This window comes from Styela clava, chromosome 11 (genome assembly GCF_964204865.1).
Source record: "Styela clava chromosome 11, kaStyClav1.hap1.2, whole genome shotgun sequence".
NCBI lineage: Eukaryota > Metazoa > Chordata > Ascidiacea > Stolidobranchia > Styelidae > Styela > Styela clava.
The window spans coordinates 9,320,352-9,342,751 of NC_135260.1; the positions used below are offsets into that span (position 1 = coordinate 9,320,352).

General features: G+C 34.6%; 1 protein-coding gene across 1 annotated transcript; it reads left to right on the plus strand.

The window, feature by feature from the left end:
• The first annotated feature begins 483 nt into the window (after positions 1 to 483).
• LOC120347158 (uncharacterized) lies at positions 484 to 16,383 on the plus strand. Its single transcript, XM_078117831.1, has 4 exons — positions 484 to 785; positions 2,631 to 2,917; positions 3,479 to 3,930; positions 12,837 to 16,383. Exons 2-4 carry the CDS (start codon positions 2,632 to 2,634, stop codon positions 14,637 to 14,639), a joined length of 2,541 nt encoding a protein of 846 aa, XP_077973957.1. The 5' UTR covers positions 484 to 785; position 2,631; the 3' UTR covers positions 14,640 to 16,383.
• The last annotated feature ends 6,017 nt before the right edge of the window (positions 16,384 to 22,400 follow it).

Genomic DNA, 22,400 nt, shown 5'->3' on the forward strand with positions numbered 1-22,400 from the left:
TCGAGGGTTTATAAATCACCTGGTGACGCGAGCAAATGGAATGACGAGTCGTGAAAAATGATTAAGTATAATGAAATATATTTAACAAACGCAATACCGTTATGAAAAAAGCATAAATTTGACTTTTATTTACCGTATTTGGACACTCTAACTCGAACGAGAAGACGCTGATGATATCTCCTTTTGGAGAGTACTCCCAACTACAAAGTACATGCTTAGTGAAAAAGTCGTCTGTATTATAAACTGGAAGTTTTCGCAATTACTTGTATGCGCTGTTATTACAAACGCTTTTTTTTATAAAATTTTATAATAGTAAATATATATATAAATATCGTAAACGAGACAATTACGTCCCAGGCTAGATCTGCTCTCTCAGTTTGAGTGTCACAAGGAGGAAACGAAAAAATCCGCAATCCAAAGACGTTGACATATTTTCAACTATTAACGATCGAAACGGCTTTATACTACACAATACTTTGGATGGACGGATACGATCAAAATATATAATACAGCGATCAGCGTGGAAAGCTCGATAGTGCGTTATTGTTGATGTAGGCAAGCGATAGAGAATCACGATATGAAGCGTTTGTGATATCAGAAACCGACCAAATTGATTTGTTAGATACAGGTTCAATTCATGAAATAACTGTTTTTTAATAAAATTTTAGCATTAAACTTGTTGTTACAATTTTGATAATTAAAAGAAGTTAGAGTATCTTTACAAGGCAACGAGTTACAAGAATAAAGAGAAGGCGATTTCAGTTGTTACATTTTTTGCAAATAAAGTAAGTGAAACAACAACATGTTATTTTTGCTTTCATTTTCCGTTTATCGTATTTTTGTGACCTAAAGCAACTTCCAACAACAATATATCTGGGCATTGTTTTTAAAACAGGGTCGTGACATGACAAAAAGACCCTGTCAAAATATTATTATTTCAAACCAAAGAATTTGTTCCCGGTGGCGGTAACAAACTGGGAACGATGTAGTTGCCATAAATATTGAGCAATATTCTTAAACATTTAAAATCTGTTTTATTTTTTTAAATGAAAAAATTTGCAAATATTGTGGTAATTTGTGTCATTATTATATACTATTTTAAAAGTTATTTGTCGCAAATAAACGGATAAACATTTGGAAGTAAATATAAAATACCATCTTCAGAAAATACAATGCAGATTTATGAGGACGAAATGAAAGAAATTTTATCCCAAATAAATTTTCACCAAATTTATTCGGTACTCCCGTGATGTGTGTAACAGGTTAGGCCATAATTTATTATGATTTCCCTTATTTTAAGACTATTACGAGTTTGGGGACTGTCTGTGTTAGCCAAGTGAATATACCCCCTAGGGAAGGTTTCAGTCCTGTTACAAATCTTGGTGTGAAGTAGACGAACAAAATTAGTTACCACTTCTGGAGCTCCCCTTATTCTATACAATTCTATCTTTATGTTTCATTTTTACAAGTAAATATTAAATGAAAATATTGTTTGTTTTATTTTTTATTCACTACATTCAATAGTTCCTATCTGTTTTGGAATACTCCAAAAATATTATATGCAGACCAATTTCCTGAAGTTGTTGCGTTTGAAACGAAATTACCAGAAACACAAAATAGAAATACATACAATAAACTGAAAATATTTCAAAATAGAAGCTAAAATCCAATTCTATTAGAATAATGATCAGTAATGAAAAAAAAAATCACAGATAGAACTTGCAGTGAATGATAAAATTTTGTTGTTTGTTTAAAAACTACTTTTTTTAAAATCTTCAATCTTTTAAAAGCGGAATCGACAGCACAAAACTTCTTTGTGAGAGTGATCACTGAGGTCTAATAATCCTATTGTGATGAAATATTGATAGTATTGTTCAATATTCACTCCGGAAAATGTTGTTATTATTTCAACATAAAACGAGTAGTTTCCTTTGTATTGTTTGCGATAAATCCTGTTTAAAAATTTGAACGTTAGCGTTATTTTGACTTTATAGGTTTATATATTCAAAAAATCTTTTATTTCATTTTAGCATAGTATTGTAATTCGAAAAAAAATTTTCAAATTTGCAAAACTTACTTATCAAATTTACTTACTTGTTTACATGTATCAATTAGACATTAGAATCAAATGCGAATAAGACATTTAAAAATAAGTAAGATATGGAAATACTATTAATTTAAATTATTACATAAAATAAAAAATAATTTAATAATAAGAAATTAAAACTAAACTAATATTATTATAGAAAACACTATTCATCCTGTAGTACATTTACCTCATGCGAATTCGCCGCACACACTACACACACTATTCCCCGGGTACCATATATACCCAAATAAAAAACACCCCTAGACTATTTTACTTTTAATTTCTGATCAGATGAAATATATCGAGGCTTGGTAAGTAAACCTTCAAGGCAAATGTGCTGTTTGGTGCAAAACCTAAGTCGATACCAGGTTGGAGTAACGTTATGCTACTTCCGCATATTTTCAATTTCGTCATGAATGAATCGATTGATCCATACAGTCGTATTTTCAATTCTGACAACTGCGCAGATTTACTCAACACTAGATGCTGAATAAAAATTTGAATATGATTTATACGAAATTATTATAACTTACTCTTATAGGATGATGGAACCAATGATACCATCTTCTTCAGCTTCGGTCCACCTTGAATATAGAGGTGGTTCGTTAACAAAAGCAGAAAGCTATGTCAATTTGACTTCTTCTACGGGAGATTCGGCATCGACGCCACCATCGACTTATTCCGCGGAAGAGCAAGAAACCACGCGCTCATTCGATTCGAAGGAAAACGTGTCGCTCATTTCCCAACACGCTTTTGCCTCACACGACGTCAGCAACCTTGTTCCCGTAAACGATTCGACACCCACGTTGATGTATCGAGGACTAGCAGGTAATTTTAATTGGTGGTTTTGTCGTTGTAAGATTAGTGTCACGTTGATTTATTACCAACAAATAGGGTTTCAGTTGTTTGGCAGACTTGCATTTTGGCAGGTTTATCCTCATTTCCGGCAGGGTTGATTCGTTTTTGCAACCAAAATATTTGATGAATACAAAAGGCTTTAAAATTCCACACCACGATGTTGAACGTCCGCTTACCTTTTTTAGTTGAAGCTGTTGTCACGTAGACTAGATAAATGCAGGCTCACCCTGCTTCGAAAAATTATATTCTTGAAGCCCGAAGTAGGCTCGAATGTTGAATCAATCCTAGTCTAATAAACGTGGTGAAATTATTTATTCCTTCAAGATTGAAAATGGTCCCAAAAGCGCGACCGATATGGTTGTATGTGCCGATGTATGTATGGTTGAAGCTATAGGCCTACCAACGGTGTCAAATTTTATGTTTTGTGTACGAAAATATCTCTTGCGCTTTGTAGTGCTTGGTACAAAAGGAATGGCTTTCGCATGCCGTGCATTTTGCTAAAGTTGCGGTTACGTCATTTTTAAAATTCAGGATCGTTACATTCACCGCATCCAGCAACTGAATCGTATACAGAAAACAGAGATTTCAACTCTCCCCATCCCACTTGCGAAATATCAGCGGAATCCTGTAGCTATAACGTGCCCAGCAGCATCAATGTGTGCCATTCGACGCCAATCAACGTGTCTGCAGCTTTTGTAGAATTGTCAACTTCTGTCCCAAAGGCGCTGGAACTAAAACCTGATCCCGGTTTCTCGGCGCAGATGCCAGATTCTTATTGGGTTGCGAATAACCTAGTGACTGGTAATTATCAACGTGTTTCGTATCCAACAATAATAAGTGACGAATACAAAGTTCCACAACTATCAGGCGGTTCTACATCTTCGCCAAATCAACAATCTATTGCATTGGAGAACGGAGATACACCATCTTATACTACTAGACCGATGATTCAACTTCCACCTATTGATTTACCCAACCATGAGGTAAGCTTCTGTACATAGTTGAAATATGTTAACAATGCCGGTAAACAGTTTTATGTAAGTTATTGAATAAAGATGTCCGAGATTCTGTTAATTTACATGAGAGTTTTTGGAAAGCGCCTGTACAAAGTTTAAAAATACCATCAATGCCAGCAACTGGCGAGTACCTGTTTAGCGACGGTACAAAGTTTCACTTCACCAATGCCGGTAATCGCGAGTTTTGTGAAAGTGGTTATATCAGGGTCGTCCAACCCGTGGCCCGAGGCATTTCGAGTGGCCCGCGCTATATTTCGGAATTAAATGAAAAATAATCAAGTAAAAATATTTTTCGAGTGATGTAGTATACAACGATGTTGTACAAACGATTTGTTTATTTTCCTGAAATGCCAGCCCTTTCAAACGAGTCATGAGTGCCATTTTGAATTGAAACCAACTTGAAGGAGATATGTATACATGAAGGTGCCATAGCCGCTTACACACTTGGTCTTGTACTAATCTCTCTATGAGAATTCGTTGTTCGAGTTGCCAATGTTTTAATAAAAGAGGTGTTCGCAAAAATAAGCCTGTCAAGACAGACCATTCTCGTCGTGTCGCAGAGTTTGGGAATTATATAGCGGAAACTTTAATTGTAAAAGCGGGAAAGTTTTCATCGTATTCCTTGGCGATGGACGAAAGCACTATAGACATCAAGTCTATTGCTCAATTGGCCATCTTCCTGCGGGGAGTTAATGATGATTTTGAAATTAGGAAGAGCTCACAGCCATTGTCCTAATGAACACGACTCGAGGCATTGATTAGTTTGCAGCGATGATGAAAACAATGGTTGGGAAACAACAGTTTTATTGTCATAATAATTGTAAAAGTTTGGCGTGAAAGAATTGATTTTTTTTTCATTAACTTGTAGTCAGTGTAGCAAAACTAAAACATAACTGCCATGTTGAGTAGCCCGCGCAATTATTAGTAAACTACATGTGGCCCTTCAGCCAAAAAGGTTGGACGACCCTGGCCTATAGCCTACTTATTTTGAAGACTGTTACCAATGATGGTAAACCGAAAATCTTAATCATAGTAACGAATTACTTCAAGACCCAGACGTTGAGTGAACTCCAAATTAAACAAGACTGAAACTTTTACGTAGTATGGTTTACTGTTCATAGATTCTCGTGAGTGTCCATCTCTTGACTTATATGACCAATTTTAAATGAAACAAAAAAGCATTAATATTCTGGTCGAGAACCGGAACAATGTTACGACGAAAAACTCAAACCCGATGGGGCATCTGAAGAATTTTCACTGGGCTAGGTAGGGTAGGGTCATGGCCGAAATAAAATTTTGTGATGACAAATTTTAGTTTGAACTGAAGGTCGAATCCAAGGGGACAGTTCAAGTTGATTTGTAAAATTTGAACATTAGAGAAGAATATAAAATTATTCATATTCGTTCTCCCACATAACAAACAATCACGATTAGGCATAGATCTTTTTGAGCACAGAAACCTTGGTAACTCGTTTTCCCCGTATAGTCCGGAATTACTCAGCGTTAAAATCCTTATCGCCTAAACTGCTTACCCATATACTGACATCTCGATGTGTTGTCGGTGGGGACGTACGAATGGGTGACTAATCAGATGAATGTCAGTTAATTATGTGGCTCGCCCCGATATTTAGTTATTTAGGAAATGTGAAATTGTTGCTGTTTTTAAATTGAATATCATCACGCTAATAACCGAATTGCGTAAGTCATTTTTAGCAGTTTTGAGAAAAACGTAAAAAACTTCCTAATAATATTGTTAAGCCATTGAGAGTCAATAATTTGCCATGGTTCAATCAACCAAGGTGAATTGGACTCGGACAGTGAATATCACAAGTGCACGCCTTCCTATACCGTAGTATAAATTCAAATTTATAAGCGCTAAGCTAGAATCTGAGATGCAAAAACTCGAAAATACTTCGCCGAGGTTATTTTGCCTTTGTGACGTCACAATAGTCCGGCGCCAACAATGATAATTCACTATGACGAAACAATTGCACAAATGTGCATGTCACACAAAATCTCCATTTTTATGGGTTTGGAATTCCTAAAGTAAAATCTGAGTTAACAGACAGGTGCGCAGCATTACATAAATACCTATTTTATTAAAAACTCAAAATCGCCAAAAATGACTTACGCAATTCGGTTATTAGCCTGACGATATGGATTTCATTTTCTATTCATGTTTTCAAAATAGTAGGCGGTCGCTTTATATTACCGTTGCTGCGCGCAGTCGGAATAATTGTTAGTATCATTTTGAGTATATATAGAGAAATTTAACAGCGTATGGAACGGAAAACGAGGTTCAGTTATCGACTTTAATTGAATCGCGGGTTGGGTCGCATTATAGCGACCTTCGCGTTAATAATTTATGCAACCCAAATGGTCAAAACCCTCTTGTTTGAATCGGCGAAACGGCAAAAATATTTGTTGCTTGTGCATAGCCTTGAATACAGGCCACCACATAGATTATGGCCAAATTTCTCATACCTAATGGGGTCGAAAGAAAAGACTGCCGGCGAAGCGAAACGACGTTGCTCTGGCGCAGGGAACTCTCATCGCTTGAGACATGTTACGGCGTCGCGAGAAGTGGTTTGGCGAGATGCTATTCTACTTTATACGAAGCAAGTATCTTAAACAATAGAAAAGCCAAGTAAAAGCGGTCAGGTACTATGGGAAACTGTTCCATTGTTTCGATAAAGGACTAATACTCAAGATAATGCATACAGTCGCATTGATTGCGTGAATCGGGCATGTTTATTTTTAAGAACCGCTGAACGAGGCTGTTTTGTGCAAATGTTGCAGCATATATTTATAATATGCCAAGGACGGTTCAAAACAAGATTGTTCAATTTTTGAGTTTCAGATATCACGATGTAACGGTTACAGATATTTTTGGCCGTAGCAAAGTAAGAAAATTAGCGCGAAACATCGCGATTCATCAGCTAGAGTAATGGTGTTTGAGCTACGCCCGGCAGCCATTTTATTCTGCGCACTGGTACCGAGATGTTTACTTAGCCATGTTTGAAAAACCTGTGTTATCTCTAATCAAATAATTTGATAGTCGATGTATATACTAAACAAAATGTTCTCTACATCTATTGAAATGAAAAATAAATATCACCTTATAAATGGATAGAAAATTTTAAATTACGAAATAAAAATTTAATATTTTTCGTTTTGAGAAATAGAAATATTAGGTAAACAATTTAATCATTGTTTCTGTGATTTCCGTATGCGATCTGGATATTCAGGGAGAAAACTCGAAAAAATGCTTACTTTTTACCCAGAGGTGAGTAGTGAATGCACTATTTGTAATTTATTATTTAATTTGAAGAGGACATAGTGTCAGAAAAATCATAGATACTTATTTGTTTATATGAAAACGTGTGAAACTTTTAGTACAATTGATTTCTATAGCTACATTTGTTAGGTTAATATGTATAAAGTTAAAAACCAAATTTTGTAATACGGTTGGAATTCGAAATTCACAAAACTATGCTGTTTTTAAAATATTTTTCATTCTACATTTTGTCTCGAAAATTTGTAACAAGTAATTTTTCGATGAAAAAGTGTTTTCCATGAGTAGAATAAGTCGCGAAAGTATATATAAGTAAAGTATATAAAAGAAGCTGCCGTTCCTCCGCCCATCTTTGTACGACGACTCAAATTCTCATTAGATAAATTGAGTTACCGGTTAAGTTATGGGTTCGCAATATGTTTTTATATATGCATCTGCAGTTGTTTCATTTATAATGGACTTGAAATATTTTTTTATTTGAATTGAAAATTGAAGTCTTTGATTCAGAAATAAATATACGACGGAATAAAAACTAGAGTATACATGTTTTAACCTTAAAGTTCTTTTCAAAAGTATACTATGTACGAATATCTTTTAAAATCACTGATAATCCGAAAACGTAGATATACAACATCACATTATACTCCTTCAACCAAAATAAATATTTTCGTCACGTGGATTGTCTATTTTTTGATTGGATTTGTTCAGTGTGTTAAATAGGAATCATTAGTTATCTTTGTTTCTGTGTAAACAATTATATAATTTTGACATCGAAAAAACGAAAATTCAAATTAATTGAAGTATCAGAATAAACCTAAACAAACAATATTTAATGGAATAGATACTTTTGAATCTAATGGTCATAATGCTATAGGGCTATTTCAAGTGACACTACAGGACAATTCCAGAAATTTTGCATGTTGTTAGATGCAATATATCTTTACATTTTCAGCTATATGTTTTGTTTCATTGTCCAATCAGTTGCTTTATTAAATACGGAAAAAAATGCACAAAAGTTACACACAAGACTTACTTGGTGGATATAAAAAATATAGTAAAATATAGCGTGACACTACAGGACGGCAAATCCACCATGCATTAACGTTACATTGTGTTGTGCTGTAAAATTTTGCGATGGTACTACGGGAGCCCATAATATTTTCTGGTGCAGTAGCTGAAGGACCCCTCTATGTGTTCCTCAAGTTACTTGTAACACTTGTTAATGTAACACTGTAAATCCATGCCAATAATGTGCATATTGTATGTGACACTACAGAACATGACACAACAAGACATTTTTCCACTTCGAAACAGCGGCCTTTATCATCTCTTAAAGTTCTGGTAATAAATCGTTAAATGGGTGAACCCATGTCCTACAGCACTGCAAACTTTTAAACTCTATTAACTCAAATTCAGTGCATCTATTTCCTATTAAATAACTGTTCCACATTTCAGGCCAATTTTTATAAACCATCAAAAACCTGGGTGAAAGTTTAACCTCTTCGGTGAAATGAATGCAGTCCAATAAAATTCCAATGTCTTTTAATATAAAAAAATACCAAAAAACTACTTTCACTACACTTTCAAAAAAATTGATAGAATTCAACTTTTGCTTGGAATGGTTCTAATATAATATTTAAGTAAAGTCTTATGCAAGCGTTGATTAGGATGTGTGTTCTATTTGTACCTTATTTTTGATAAAATTGCATAAATTTGCGTGTGATACACCAAAATATACCTGAAATTTCAAAGCTGTGCACATAAATAAATATTACAAAATAACTAGTACCGGAAATTCAATAGTGATCTTGTATTTTTGCAATAATGTGAATACCATTTTAATGCATGCAAACAAGACTGTCAATGTGTTCTATGTAGATAATTATCTAGGAGAGGGTTGAACAAATACAAAGCTGAGACATGTTTTAGAATATAATGACATGAATAGTAAATTTATTCTATGTAAGGGATCGTTTTTTTTTTATAATTTCTGATGTCGGTGACTAACAAGATTTAAACAAAAATCCAAAAACTTTTTTTCAAATAATGATACATGATTTGTACATTCCAGCGTGCAACACAGAATTCCACAAGTTGCAAGACTGAAGCATGAAATATAATGAGCAGATTTAGGGAAAATTTAAAGTTACAAATTATATCACAAGTTTCAAGTTCCCTTAGACTTAAAAAACTGATGGTCAAGTACTACTTCTTATACCAGAAAAATTTAATGTATTGAATGTTTTTGAAATGTAATAATAACAACGTTAAGAAACTATCGTATAAAAAATATGCCATGTGACTATAACATGCCTTTACCCAGGCACGAAAAAAAACACTATTCTATTACACTTTCATGTTTGAACACTATGCATATTCCCAGTTTTGGGAACACCAACAGTTACACAAAGGGAGGAATAAACGTTTTGTGGAATTACACATACACCAGCATAATTTTTGTATTGTATCACTTTGTAAAAGCGTATGCGGATACAACTATTAAAATATAAGCTGCACTGCACACTTTAGAGCTTAAGGAATTAGCTCGGCTTGGCCTTTGCAGTGCGAAGTCACATTCTTCAATAAGTATCAGCCTCGTTTCGTTTGACATACACCTGGAATTTAAGCTATGGATGAACAGTTGCACCTGTATAGCTTTATCAGTAATATTCTACAATAGGCAGTTTTGCCGTGACAAGATTTCACACGCCTACTGACAGGCACACCAAAATTAGCGTCAAAATTTCAAAAACTAAATTTCAAATAAGTCACTTTAAGGGTGTATCGATACATAACTTATAGACAGTTAGGCGGTTCGCGAAGAAAATAGTAACCAATGGAGTACAGATATAGGTATGCTACGGAATGCATTTTTATAAAGTGTTTCATAACATCGCTCGATTAATGTACTATGCAAGGAGCTACATTACCCAAATAAGGCGAATCCAATCGGTACGGGGAAGCACAGTCCACCCACTTCTACGCGTTGCTTGCGTGTCACGTAACATGAACTCAACATCGCCGTGGTGCAATGCTTTAATGTACTATGCAAGAAGCCACTTCACCCAAAAGAGGCGAATCCTACCGGTACGGCAGCACAACCTGCCCACTTTTACGCGTTGCTTGCGTGCTAAGTGATGGTACTGAACTCAACATTGCCGTCGTGCAATGCTTTTCAAACAGCCCAATACGATTGACCTATTTGTTATGGCGAGGATAGAAAACCTAACCAACTGTTGTAAATATGCATTTCCATGTTGATTATTACTATATGCATCACATCAACAAGGGCTTATCTACACCATAGCGTATAGTATACAACAACGGGCCACCACAAATCATAGACTCCCCCAATACTCTTAAAATTAAACGTGATGGATTAGTAAATTGAGAACCCAAAACTGTCTGAGAACGTACATTTTGTATACTAAAACAAAGGGTAATTAGCTAATTAAACTTCCAGATAAGGAACCCAGACTATGTTCTTTTTGACAACTATCAATGTATACATGGATAGTATTATTACGAAATTTACTTTCTGCATTCATGGCTGAGTAATCATATTCAGAATTGTTAGAAAATGTGGTAGAAATATATTTTCAAACTTAATTTTGAGAGTAAATTCTGTGAATTAGGGTAGATATCAACAGAGGATAATTGACTATAAATACTATAATTGTCAAACTTCTGCTTGCTCCGATTTTGTGTAAACCTGCATCCGTCACGCAGTGAAGCGTGGAAATGTAGTAGTATAGATATAAATAAAAATTCAAAAAGCATTCCTCGATTGCTTTAATAGGCGTAATCAGTTAATATATAGCCTATTATGCTATACTATATTATTTTGTGTGTTAGATTTGCACTTCCATGCTGAAATTTTCTCAGACTTATAATTCAGTAACAGGCTCTACAATTTAAAAATTATGCGTTACATTGCTGATTATCATGGTAATTTTCGTTGGTTTAATTAGTATGTGGTTTACGACTCCATGTGCTCTTCGCCTTCAATTGCAATAACAGTAGTGCAGCGAAGCGTAGTGCGGTACATTGAAAGCAAAATTCTATTGGTATTTCGTGTAACTATTTGTGCTCAACTGCTCACGAGCGAAATTCTGCAAGCCATTCTCGTTTTTAATAGACACAACAATAAATAACAAAAGCAATACACAAACAGTGTATGGTTGAATGTTTATTCAAACTGTCTTCAATTTTGAATGATTACTTTTTCGTGAAAGGAAATGTACTTGGCCTTGGACGCAGGTTATTTGTATATAGCACGAACACTAACTTATTAAAAAATGTCAAATTAAAAAAGTCAATTAATTTCTTAAATATAAATCTTCAAATGAAGATGAAAATATGTTTTCGCAGCGCTATTTTGCGTTCAATCCCAGAGATAAGGGACAAATCTGGCAAACAAGAGGTTTTGCATGCGTCAATAACCGCCATTTTGTTTAGTGACGAATCGAGCTCAGCAGAAGGCATGATATGGCGCCGCTGCGCGGTTGTCCATTTCAGGCATAAGTTAAGCACCCTGAAGCGGTAGATGACCAAATTATCAAATTTACATAAAATACTCATGAAATTGGTATAATCGACTTTAGATATATTTTAAAATACAACATGACAATATGTGTATAGGTAAGGTTATACACGCGATAAAGCTTTTCGGACCATGCCGAGTTTATATTGAATTCAAAGTTAGGCATCATCTTCGGCCTTCAGGTACAGAATGAAATATATGAGCCTTAATCATATTCAAAACTATGCTTGCTCACAACTCGAAATATTGAAAGCTACTTTGATGCAGATAGTTATATATGACAGGGGTTTCAAAAGTGATCTTAATGTTTACAATAGCCTAGATTTAGATGATATTGTGGAGAAAATACAACAAAGAAAGTATTTTGCAGCCTTCCATTGATTTTTCTTAATTTCGTTGAAATGCTATGAACCAGGAAACCACCAAATCCTTTAATGTATATTACATCCGTATCTGTTGGTAAAAATTTGTACAACAAAAATACGTTGGAAATAAAATTAAAAAAGTCATCAATCAAAGTCAAAAGAAAAATGAATAAAGAGACTAAGGAAAACGAAACCTGTGAAAAAATATATATTCCAGAATATGAACTAGTTTTAGATCGATACATGAGTTGCGACTAATAGAATCAGATGTGTTTATTTAAGGCACATGTTCGCCATCGTAAAATATAGCGATGATACCTAGTAAATACTTTATTTTCTGACTTCTCATTAGGATGGGTTGAAGAATTTCATAACTCAAGCAAACTTAAACTTTACCGTTTTTAGTTAGATCTGTACGAATGTTATTGTTTGCTTCATATTTGAAGCGTCCATGTATGACCTTTGTAAAATGTACAGTTGGTATTTGTAACAATGCAAGATTTTATTTCAATTTAAAGTCTTGACAAATAAAAGCGCATAATCTGTCAGAAAATTAAATTTTTGTCTAACGAGACCTTGAGTTTTTGATCCGTACTTATCAGATGAATCAATCTTTAGCCTTGACTGACAACTTGACGATGATGCTGATATATTCACTTTGTTTTTTCAGGTTGCTCACCAGACCACTGCCATTCACCCGTCGCATTTTCAATCTCCGCCTGGTCATGGTGGACGATATGACGCAAGATTGGCTCCATACGGTTCCCAACGTGGTACTCACATGCCTCAGCAAGGGAGTAGACCAGATGGAATTTCGCCACCGTCATGTCACCTTCCGTATGGCTCCAGCAGCCATAGACGTGATCACATGCATTCATCACCGAATCCGATGCAAATATCTCCATCAGAACGTGATGTGAGTTCTAGCCACGGTCGACTGGAACCTTACAGTTTACCGGCATCGCACGGTCAACATCAGAGCATGTATTCTACTTATTATTCGCGACCTAGTTCAAATTCACAGAATCAGCAGATATCTTCTCCCGGAGTGAGAGATCATTCGTGCGAAACCGGATATTCTCCGCATAAAAATGGCGCCATGATTGATCCAAAACATGCAAAACAACCGTCTGAAGTAGATAATACCGATGATTTGTGTAACGATTCAAAAGAACAACAAGTCAATAGCACTTGTGACGAATTGGGTTACGAAAGCAAAGATGCTCAGGACGACGACTTTGAATACGACACACTTTCACAACCGAGCCCTAAATCTTCCGAAGCATCGATAAATAAGGACAAAGTTGACGACCAAAACGAGAAGCGACCAGACAAAAATGCTTCTCAAGAGAACTTAGTCACAACGACAAGTTCTGGACGCAGACGAAAACGCCCAATTCAACGGGGTAAACCTCCATACAGTTACATTGCTCTCATAACAATGGCAATTGCGAGCGCTCCAGAAAGAAAACTAACATTGGGGCATATTTACAAATTTATCATGGAACGATTTCCTTTTTATCGAGAGCAGAATAAAAAATGGCAAAATTCCATCCGGCATAATCTAACTCTGAACGATTGTTTTATAAAACTTCCTCGTGAGCCAGGAAAGCCGGGAAAAGGGAACTATTGGACCCTTGATCCAGCAGCAGAAGACATGTTTGACAACGGATCGTTTCTGCGACGCCGAAAAAGATTTAAAAGAACCGATACTGAAAAGGCGATGCTAAATTCGTATCTCCAAGAACAAAGTGCGTTTACATCTCCTGGGGTAAAAGGGTATCCCGGACAACCGGGTGGAGGTTACTACGGGCCACCTCATCCACCCACTGCATATCTGACTGCAATGCATAATCAGGCTCCCGTCGGGCACCCTCATTTGTCACACTATCCCATGTCTGCTAATTCGTCCGCGGTCATTAACAGTCAGATGTTCAGCATTGATAACATCATAGGACCGGTTCGTCAAAGCGATCAACACGGTCATGCTTGCTTGAGCACCAATCCCCCCGCGCATTCTGGCATGCACGTGCCGTCGCACGAAGCGCCTGGTCAAATGCATGAAAACCCATCATCTCCACAACATATCAGCCCAGTATCTATGTATTCTACATTTGGCCCGCCTGGACTTTTGTCTCACCCTAGTGCTGCGAATCCCTCATCATTATCGCCCAATGCACCCGGTTACTACTATCCGTCCAACCCCGTAAATATTGGCGCATCGGCGTATCATAGCGGGGCAGGTGGCCTATATACCCCAAACTCACGGTACGGCTTGGGAAATACCAAGTCGTCAGGTGGATACTCTACCAGTAGCATCACGGGACACGATGGCCTCAGTGGCAGCGACTCAGGGGAGCAATTAACTACATTGCAACCAGCACCACAATTGAACGGACTCAGTGGTAGCAACTATATGAGAAGTCCAGAGGTATCATATCCTGGTTTTAATCGCTATCTAGCACCAGTCTGAAAACAGTTGAAACTTCGTTAAATAGCCCTCAAATTATCAAACCTATTTTAGTAATGGTAATTAAGATTGAACGAAAACATATTCTGGTCACATTCTATACACTGTTATAAACTTGTATTATACCTACATCTTAAAATGATCAATCGCGATTTAAGTATGTAAAAATATTCGGTTAGAACGGTGTTTAATTTTTTTCTCCATTATCCAATTCGAGTTAAGGCATCTTGTATATCCTACATGTAATAGGCGAATTCAGTAATTTGTTTATAAAAACAAGATCATAATTATAAACGTGTGTAAATCTTTCCTTATCAATTTAATTTTGTCAATACTTGATATGAGAATAAAAAAAGACATATTCCACCCATTGGTGATTAAAACATGTAAAATGTCAACTTCCAAGCATCGATAACCAAAACCAATTATGTACACATGCATAAAAAATGCGGACAAAAAATATACTGCATAGAGAAATCTTCCGATATTGAATAACGTAGATAAAATCCTGTGCCCAGTTCATTTTTTTTATAATTATTATTATTGGATTGTTTCTTTTTTATTTTATCATCTCGCTATATCTTTGATTTCAACATCACTACACTCCTAAAACAGTAAATCGTTGACACAACTCTTCTAGTTTTACGCCACTACCATAATTCATAAAGATAAATAATAAATAGGTGCTAATGAAACTATAAATAATAAATTTAGTACGCTCTTATACCAAACTGGAAAGTTTGCAGTTTATACCGGCTGCAGCAGCTCCCTATTCCTCTAAGTCTTGTTCGTAACAAAATGTGGGCTAACATATAAACGATACTTGTATTCTGATTGAGTATGATATTTCCTTTCCCTATCATTAGATTAGACAAAGATATGGTTGAGGTTTCATATAATATAGCACAGCTGTTTTAACTGCAATTTTGTCATGTCATTTTTGGGCATAAATACGCCATTTCTGTTTCCAAAACTCATTGTGTTCATGACAGAAAAGACTTATATTGAGAGTAGAAAAAAATACATTGTATAAGGTTACTTCACGCTTTGTATCTCTTTTGTAGGCGATTTGTGTGATTTATTATAATAATTTTTATCTTTGTTTCTTGCCCGACCGAGTGTGTTTGATAAAAATGGCAGTCCGATTCTTCGTGTGAGTCAAGTTTTTTGCGCAACCAAACATAATCCACTTTTGCCTCCCCCGAGTATTTATCATACTTGAACATTTGTAAACTAAGATTACAAAATATTGACATTATTTTTGTTTATTTATTTTTCTGCTGATTTTTCTATATTTTAGCCTGTGTCAGTGTACACCGTCCAGTTTGTCTAAAATTTCTCCTTTTTATTTTTCGATTCGAGTGAAACTAAATTCAGCTGAGAAAAATATGGAGATTAAACTCATATATAATAGTTTTAAAAGATTTTCCACCCCACCGAAATATATTCTATTTTTCATCCGGATTTTATGCCCTAAATCAATTGCGGTTTCAATGTCCTCAATGGCCTATACAAGATTAGTCAGTATCAGTCTCCGCAGTACCATAATAAATACAGACCGATAGAATTTTTGCTATATTGTATACGACACTGAATTCATTACCGTTGAAGTTGGCCAAAAGTAGTTTACCAATTATAGTCATTTTATGATTGCTTTTTGTTTAATTTTAAAATTGACGATTTTCCGAAAAATGTTTTTGTTTGCTTGCTATACTTTGTTATTGAAAAATATAAAATCGGGAAAGAATATGGCGAGTGGTTATCACGAGAAATTTGGAGCTGGACTGGGTGAAACTATCCAAAATAATTTGAAAGGCAGGATTGGAGAAACGACATTTCATAGCCAGCAAAATTGCAATTACATTATTTTATAGATGAATTTGCATATCAACTAGCACTGCAAAAATGCCAAGTTCTCGTGAGTTTATCTCGCAGTGAAAAGTGGCGAGGTAATAATGAATAAAAAAACATTGCGGGTGCATTGCTTATAATGCGACTCAAATAATTTAGATAGCAATTCATAAAACGCTATCTGTCTTGAAGGAAAGTTTTTAACTTAAACCAGCAAATTTGAGCAAGCACAAAATACTTTCACTCGCATACTTTCATAGTCATCGATAGCGAGTAAGAGACAATGGTATGTTATGTTGTGATTTGACAGCCACGACATTTCACCCCGCTATTCGAGTAGTGTAATCCCTCGTGGTTTTTCAATTTATCCTATATAGCCAGCCGTTGCCTCTTTTAGCATTAGTTTATTGCTTAAATTTTGAGATCAATTGATTTCTCGAAGTAAATATTAGTCAATGCGACTTTAAACCCCACAAACAATGAACAGGTTGCAATCAAACCTGAATACCATCCGCCTGATTACGATCTATAGAATTCAACCGAGTTGCTCACCCGAAAGCATAAGTTCAGCTCACATCTTCGCCCTAATGCTTGGTTGCAACTGCACTTCAGTCACAATTCTTTTACTGATATTGTTGTGAATTATTGCAAAAGTTTACGCAGTGCTTCTGTTTATCATAATCTTTTCCATTCTTGGTTTAGTCGGCATCGATAGCCAGATAACGGACGAGTTACATTAATTACAGAACCGGAGAAATAATCATTGCGAAGATTTCACAAAACCAACATTGTTATTTTGAAACTATTAGACCTAGACGATTATCGTCTGGCAGACACGCTAACCCATACTTTCGTTACTGTACGCGTAGCCTACTCAGCAAAATGGTGGCAATGTCAAGGTCGAGGAAGTAACTGGATATGTAGTAAGCAACTGAGTGAGCAGGACCAAAGTGACAACTGGACATACAAATTTATTGTAAGTATATATATATATATATATTTATTACCTATAAAATTCGATTTCTCTATATATAAAAAATATGTATGTTTTGATTTTGATATGAATTTTTATGCGAGGTCTGTTGTGCTGCAACATTTGCAATATCAGTTCTTTGAGTAACAGCAAGATGTAATATCTTAATTAAGTAATGCGAAGTGTTTGAGAAGTGGATATGTATTTTCCAACCTGTGTGTAGAATAAAAAGAATTTTGTTCACAGGCTGGAAATGTTGACAGCATTAAAAATTCATTGCAGGATAGATAACTTGTGGACAAATATTCTTCTTGTACTGATATTCACAAATAGGCGATTCTGATATTCATTGGAAACTTTAGATATTTGCAGCAGCGATTAAAATTCTATATTGAATGTACCGATCGCCTCAGAAACATTCCAATCATTGTCATTACTTCAGACATACTTATGCTATAGTACAGTGCCAGCTAGTTTGACAAGGGTATTAATCATATAAGTACGCGGCACGTTCTACCATTATTTCATTCAGTAAGATCTTAGGTTCAAACTTCAGACACTAATCTTGTGACCATTATAAACACACATTTTAACTCGGGGTGTAAAAAATTGGTTAGGCTATTCTTGTATACGCTGATGTTCACGACAATGGTGCAGAAACACCATATAATTGTGTACAAACTTAATGGTACTTCAGACTATTATTAACTTTGTTACACACCTAAGAGAAATTTAGTGGTATAATATGAACAAGGTGTATTATAGACATACCCATTAAATCGAATCTAACAAATCCTCGTGTGTTATTGGACTGTGAGTAATATCAAACGATACGGATAACCTACAAGTTCCGTGGATTAAATCTAATCCAGTTCGTACGAAAGAGCTGTAATTTGCCTTGCCCAGACCATATCCTGTACACCAGACCTATAAATTTGAAAATTACTACCTAAATATGATGCTCTGATATGATAATTTGCCGCTGACATGTTGCGGTGCGATGGTACCACTTGATAGTTATTGTATTTTTGAACCCTGTTATTCATCATGAAGAGGTTTTACTTTGGCCACAAATGCATAATAAAATTTTGGTATTTTTGATGTTTTTCACTGTATTTAAAGCAATGACGCTTTTAGTTTACATAAAAATAGTGTGCCCCTTTTTGTTTCAATTCCAAATGAATCTTGCAGGTGCAGGCCCAAATGATTTTTTTGTGATATGGACCGGGAAATATGAACTTTATAAGTAAGGTTTGAAACCAGCAAAAAAGCCATATACAGAAATTTCATTTGTTACCTCTTAGTGTTTGCTTGGCTAAATATTGGTTTTGACTTCAGAATCATGTGTATAAGAACTCGCGAATATCTGCGGCTCTTTTTCCAAAATTCAAATTCAGTGATGCGCTTTAATAATACACTAATTTTCCTTTTTAAATTGACATTACAAAATATAAATATTATACTCTGAAACATGTACATGTGGAACATCAATGTCATCATGTACATGTTAGTTTGAACGAATTTACCAACAATTTCCAGAAATCCTATCCGGATTTCCGAAGACAATTTTCATAGTTCTTACTATCTAGTCTACAATTAGATAGACTGGAGCCCCTTCAACTGTAAATTGGAGGAAGTGTTAATGAAAATTGTTTGATATACCAAAAATCAAATGAATACGGTATTTCGGCGATATTCTCATTATATCTATATTAAGTCTAAATATATATATTTATATATATTTGTGTCTAAAAATAGTATTTTACCCACCCTAAATTTGCTATGCTATAATTTATCGCTTTTTGGGACGTTTTGACCAAATACCTATAACAACATTTTCATGTAGTTTTTTTAACTACTGAAGTAAGCTTAATTTTTACTATAATACTAACATAACAGTCGGTAATGGTGTATATTTTTGACCCATGAGTTGTTAATCCCATTATCAAACATTGTATTTATGAGTGAATTACTTTTCAAAAAATTATTTTTTTATTCAAAATTTCAAAAATACCTAAATTAAAAAAATGTTACTTTCAATTTTTTCGGTTTACGAAAAGTTTATTCAAAATTTTAAATTTTTAATTTCATATTATTTTTAGCATAGTTAATAATATGATCGCGTCGAAATGCATTTTATTTATTTATTTGAGGTTCAAACAAAAATTTGCTTTTGACCAAAACTCAAATACGAGTAGTATGGTTTGTGTAGACTCTCAGACAACAAAGAAACACAGCTGACAAAATGGTGCCAATGAACCATCAACGACGCGTAGTCAGCTATCCTAACAAGTTTAAGAATATATTTTAAAGTACAGATACTTTATGTTTGTTTGTTTCTGAGTAAGGTTTTGAAATATATGAATGTTTTCTCGTTTTTGTTTTTCTACTTTTTCTCCGTTTACTTCCTTTTCAAATTTCACTGATTTCTATCTGACATATCTCCCAAGATAAAGAATAATTGCAAGTGTCGAATAATTGCTATTTTAATTGAGTGGAAAGCAACTAACTTTAATGTAGAAACTACAGTTCGTTACCCAGAAATTTTTATGAAAAATTTGAAAATTCGCAACACAAAAAATGTTATATAATTCATCCTTTAATGCTGATTAATCATAACACAAAATATAATTGAATGGATTTTAATTTCCTGTATTGAATACAGGAAAATGTTGTTTATATCTTTATTTCAGGTATTGAGTTAGGATCCAAAATATTAGCATACTGTTTACATCATATTACACAATACATTACTATAAATATGATAGCCTTGCTATTATTTCAATTTCCGTTTTGCATGTTTTGATTGAAAACATTATTTTACGGTTATATTATTATAAATTACGTATCTTGATTTATTTTATCGTTCGCTAAGTAAAAATTAAAACAAATTTGTTTACAACCAACTTTTCATGCAAAGAACTACGAATGAATCATGATAGTAATCATCTCATGGGCAAACCTTCGACCCCGGAAGACATAACACAATCGCCGATCTATTTTAATTAATTTTAATTATCTTTCGAAAACGAGGCATTCATCAGCTACTGAACATTTGATGGTAGACGCATTTCTTCGAGTGCTGGACATTTTCGTTATTATGATAACTTGCGTTTGCAATCCTGCGTGTCAAAGGTGACCGGCCATCAAAGTGCATCATGCACCAAGAAAAGACAGAAAATATTTAAGCGTGAGACAACAGGCTACTACAAGGCCAACGATACGTCCACTATCGTATCAGATTTCGTCTTGAACAAGTACCGTGACATGTATATGTCTGGACACACTGTTGAATCGAGTACTTACTTCTCCAACCGACTGCGCGAAAAGGGGACAAAACAATATGGCGAAAACTGACTTCGGTAAGTTTAGTCAAAATTCGATCATGTGACCAGGGAATTATTTTGTCACACTGGATGGAGCAAAGTCTGTGGGTGCTAATATCATCGAGTTTTGGCAGACGAATATAAATATTTGTCTCACAAGAAACAATCTGTAGTATTTCCCAATTTAAAATGCTTTTAAAGATTTTTTTTGTAAATGTTCTGGACCTAATAAGCTGTGCTGTTGTGTTATGCATTTCTGGACTTGTGTTAACATGTAATTAGGGACGACTGGACGTATGTGTAGTTTACACAATATTTTCTTAAATGACCACGAATTTCATCAAGAAAAGGCGAATGAATATTTGAACCCTTGACCTTTATCTAAAAACATTTTGCGTTTTTCTAAACAATTTCAAATAACGAACCTAATTTGCTGAAAACTATAATGAGAAAATGTTATGTACTTTAATGATCAACCTAAAACAAACGCCATCGATTGGCATTTGAAGACTGTTGCAAAAAAATTATGTTTAAAATGTTTTGGACATTAATACTTTTATGTTGCACTACGCATGTAACCGTTCTACGTTCACGATACTGTATCTTGTGATTCAAATTAATTTTTTGTGATTGATTTTCCACTTTTTTAAAATATTTATGAGGTATGCCCATTATACCAAACTCATTACTTGTATAATTGTGATAAGTGTTTTGAATTGTTGCTATTATCCGTTCGAGCTGTTTGAAAATGTTTATGTCATCCTGTTATCCAAAACTCTAGACTAGATTATATTTCATCACCAATAAAACATTTTCACATGGTTGTAAATCATTTTACCCTAAAAGGGGAAAATTTCAAATCTGATATAAGCTTTATCATTCTTTCTTTTTGATTTAATCATCCCAATTGGGTTTCTTGGTATTTATACCAAAATCTATAATTATTATTTTCAATCACATGACATTTCGTTAATGACGTCATAAATATTTCAAAAAAATTATCAATATAAAATTCATACATTTAAAATGATAGGCACTTCATAGTGGGTCGCAATTGCGCTGGTGCGAACTATAAAAACAAGAGGCGGGAAATTGTTGCTTTAGGGGACTGCGAGAACATTAGACTCCGTCGCCCTATGGAAACATGTTTTTACTGCAAATTTTCAATTGCCGTGCCTTTTACACCTGGTTCGGAATACAAATTATATGTTCTTCTCACTGAACAAACATGGTACACCACAAAATAGATTCAAATGGTTCGATTTTGCCATGTGCCACGTTATATCGACAATAATTACATGATACCTTTCAATTATAGATACCAGAAAATGCTCAATTAATCAGGACTTATGAGGATTTGGGTATCCATATTAGATCCAAACGTTTTGTTGGAGTTTTTCGAATTTTATTCAATATATTAAATATATATACAACAATAAAAATATGAATATAATTTCTTCGGGTATCATGTACTCGGCAAATACAACAAGGGGTCGTTTAAGTGGAGAGTCAGAAACAACAAAAGTGTTCCGTGAAGTGCACTCCCATCCAATCAATAGTATCAAAAGTCAAATTTGAAGAAGTATTATTATCATTAAATATGATTTATTAATA

Coding starts and splice junctions, on each gene's coding strand:
- LOC120347158 (XM_078117831.1), top strand. CDS start 2,632: ATGATGGAACCAATGATACCATCTTCTTCAGCTTCGGTCCACCTTGAA. Junction 2,918..3,478: donor GATGTATCGAGGACTAGCAG/GTAATTTTAATT, acceptor TTTAAAATTCAG/GATCGTTACATTCACCGCAT. Junction 3,931..12,836: donor TTGATTTACCCAACCATGAG/GTAAGCTTCTGT, acceptor TTGTTTTTTCAG/GTTGCTCACCAGACCACTGC.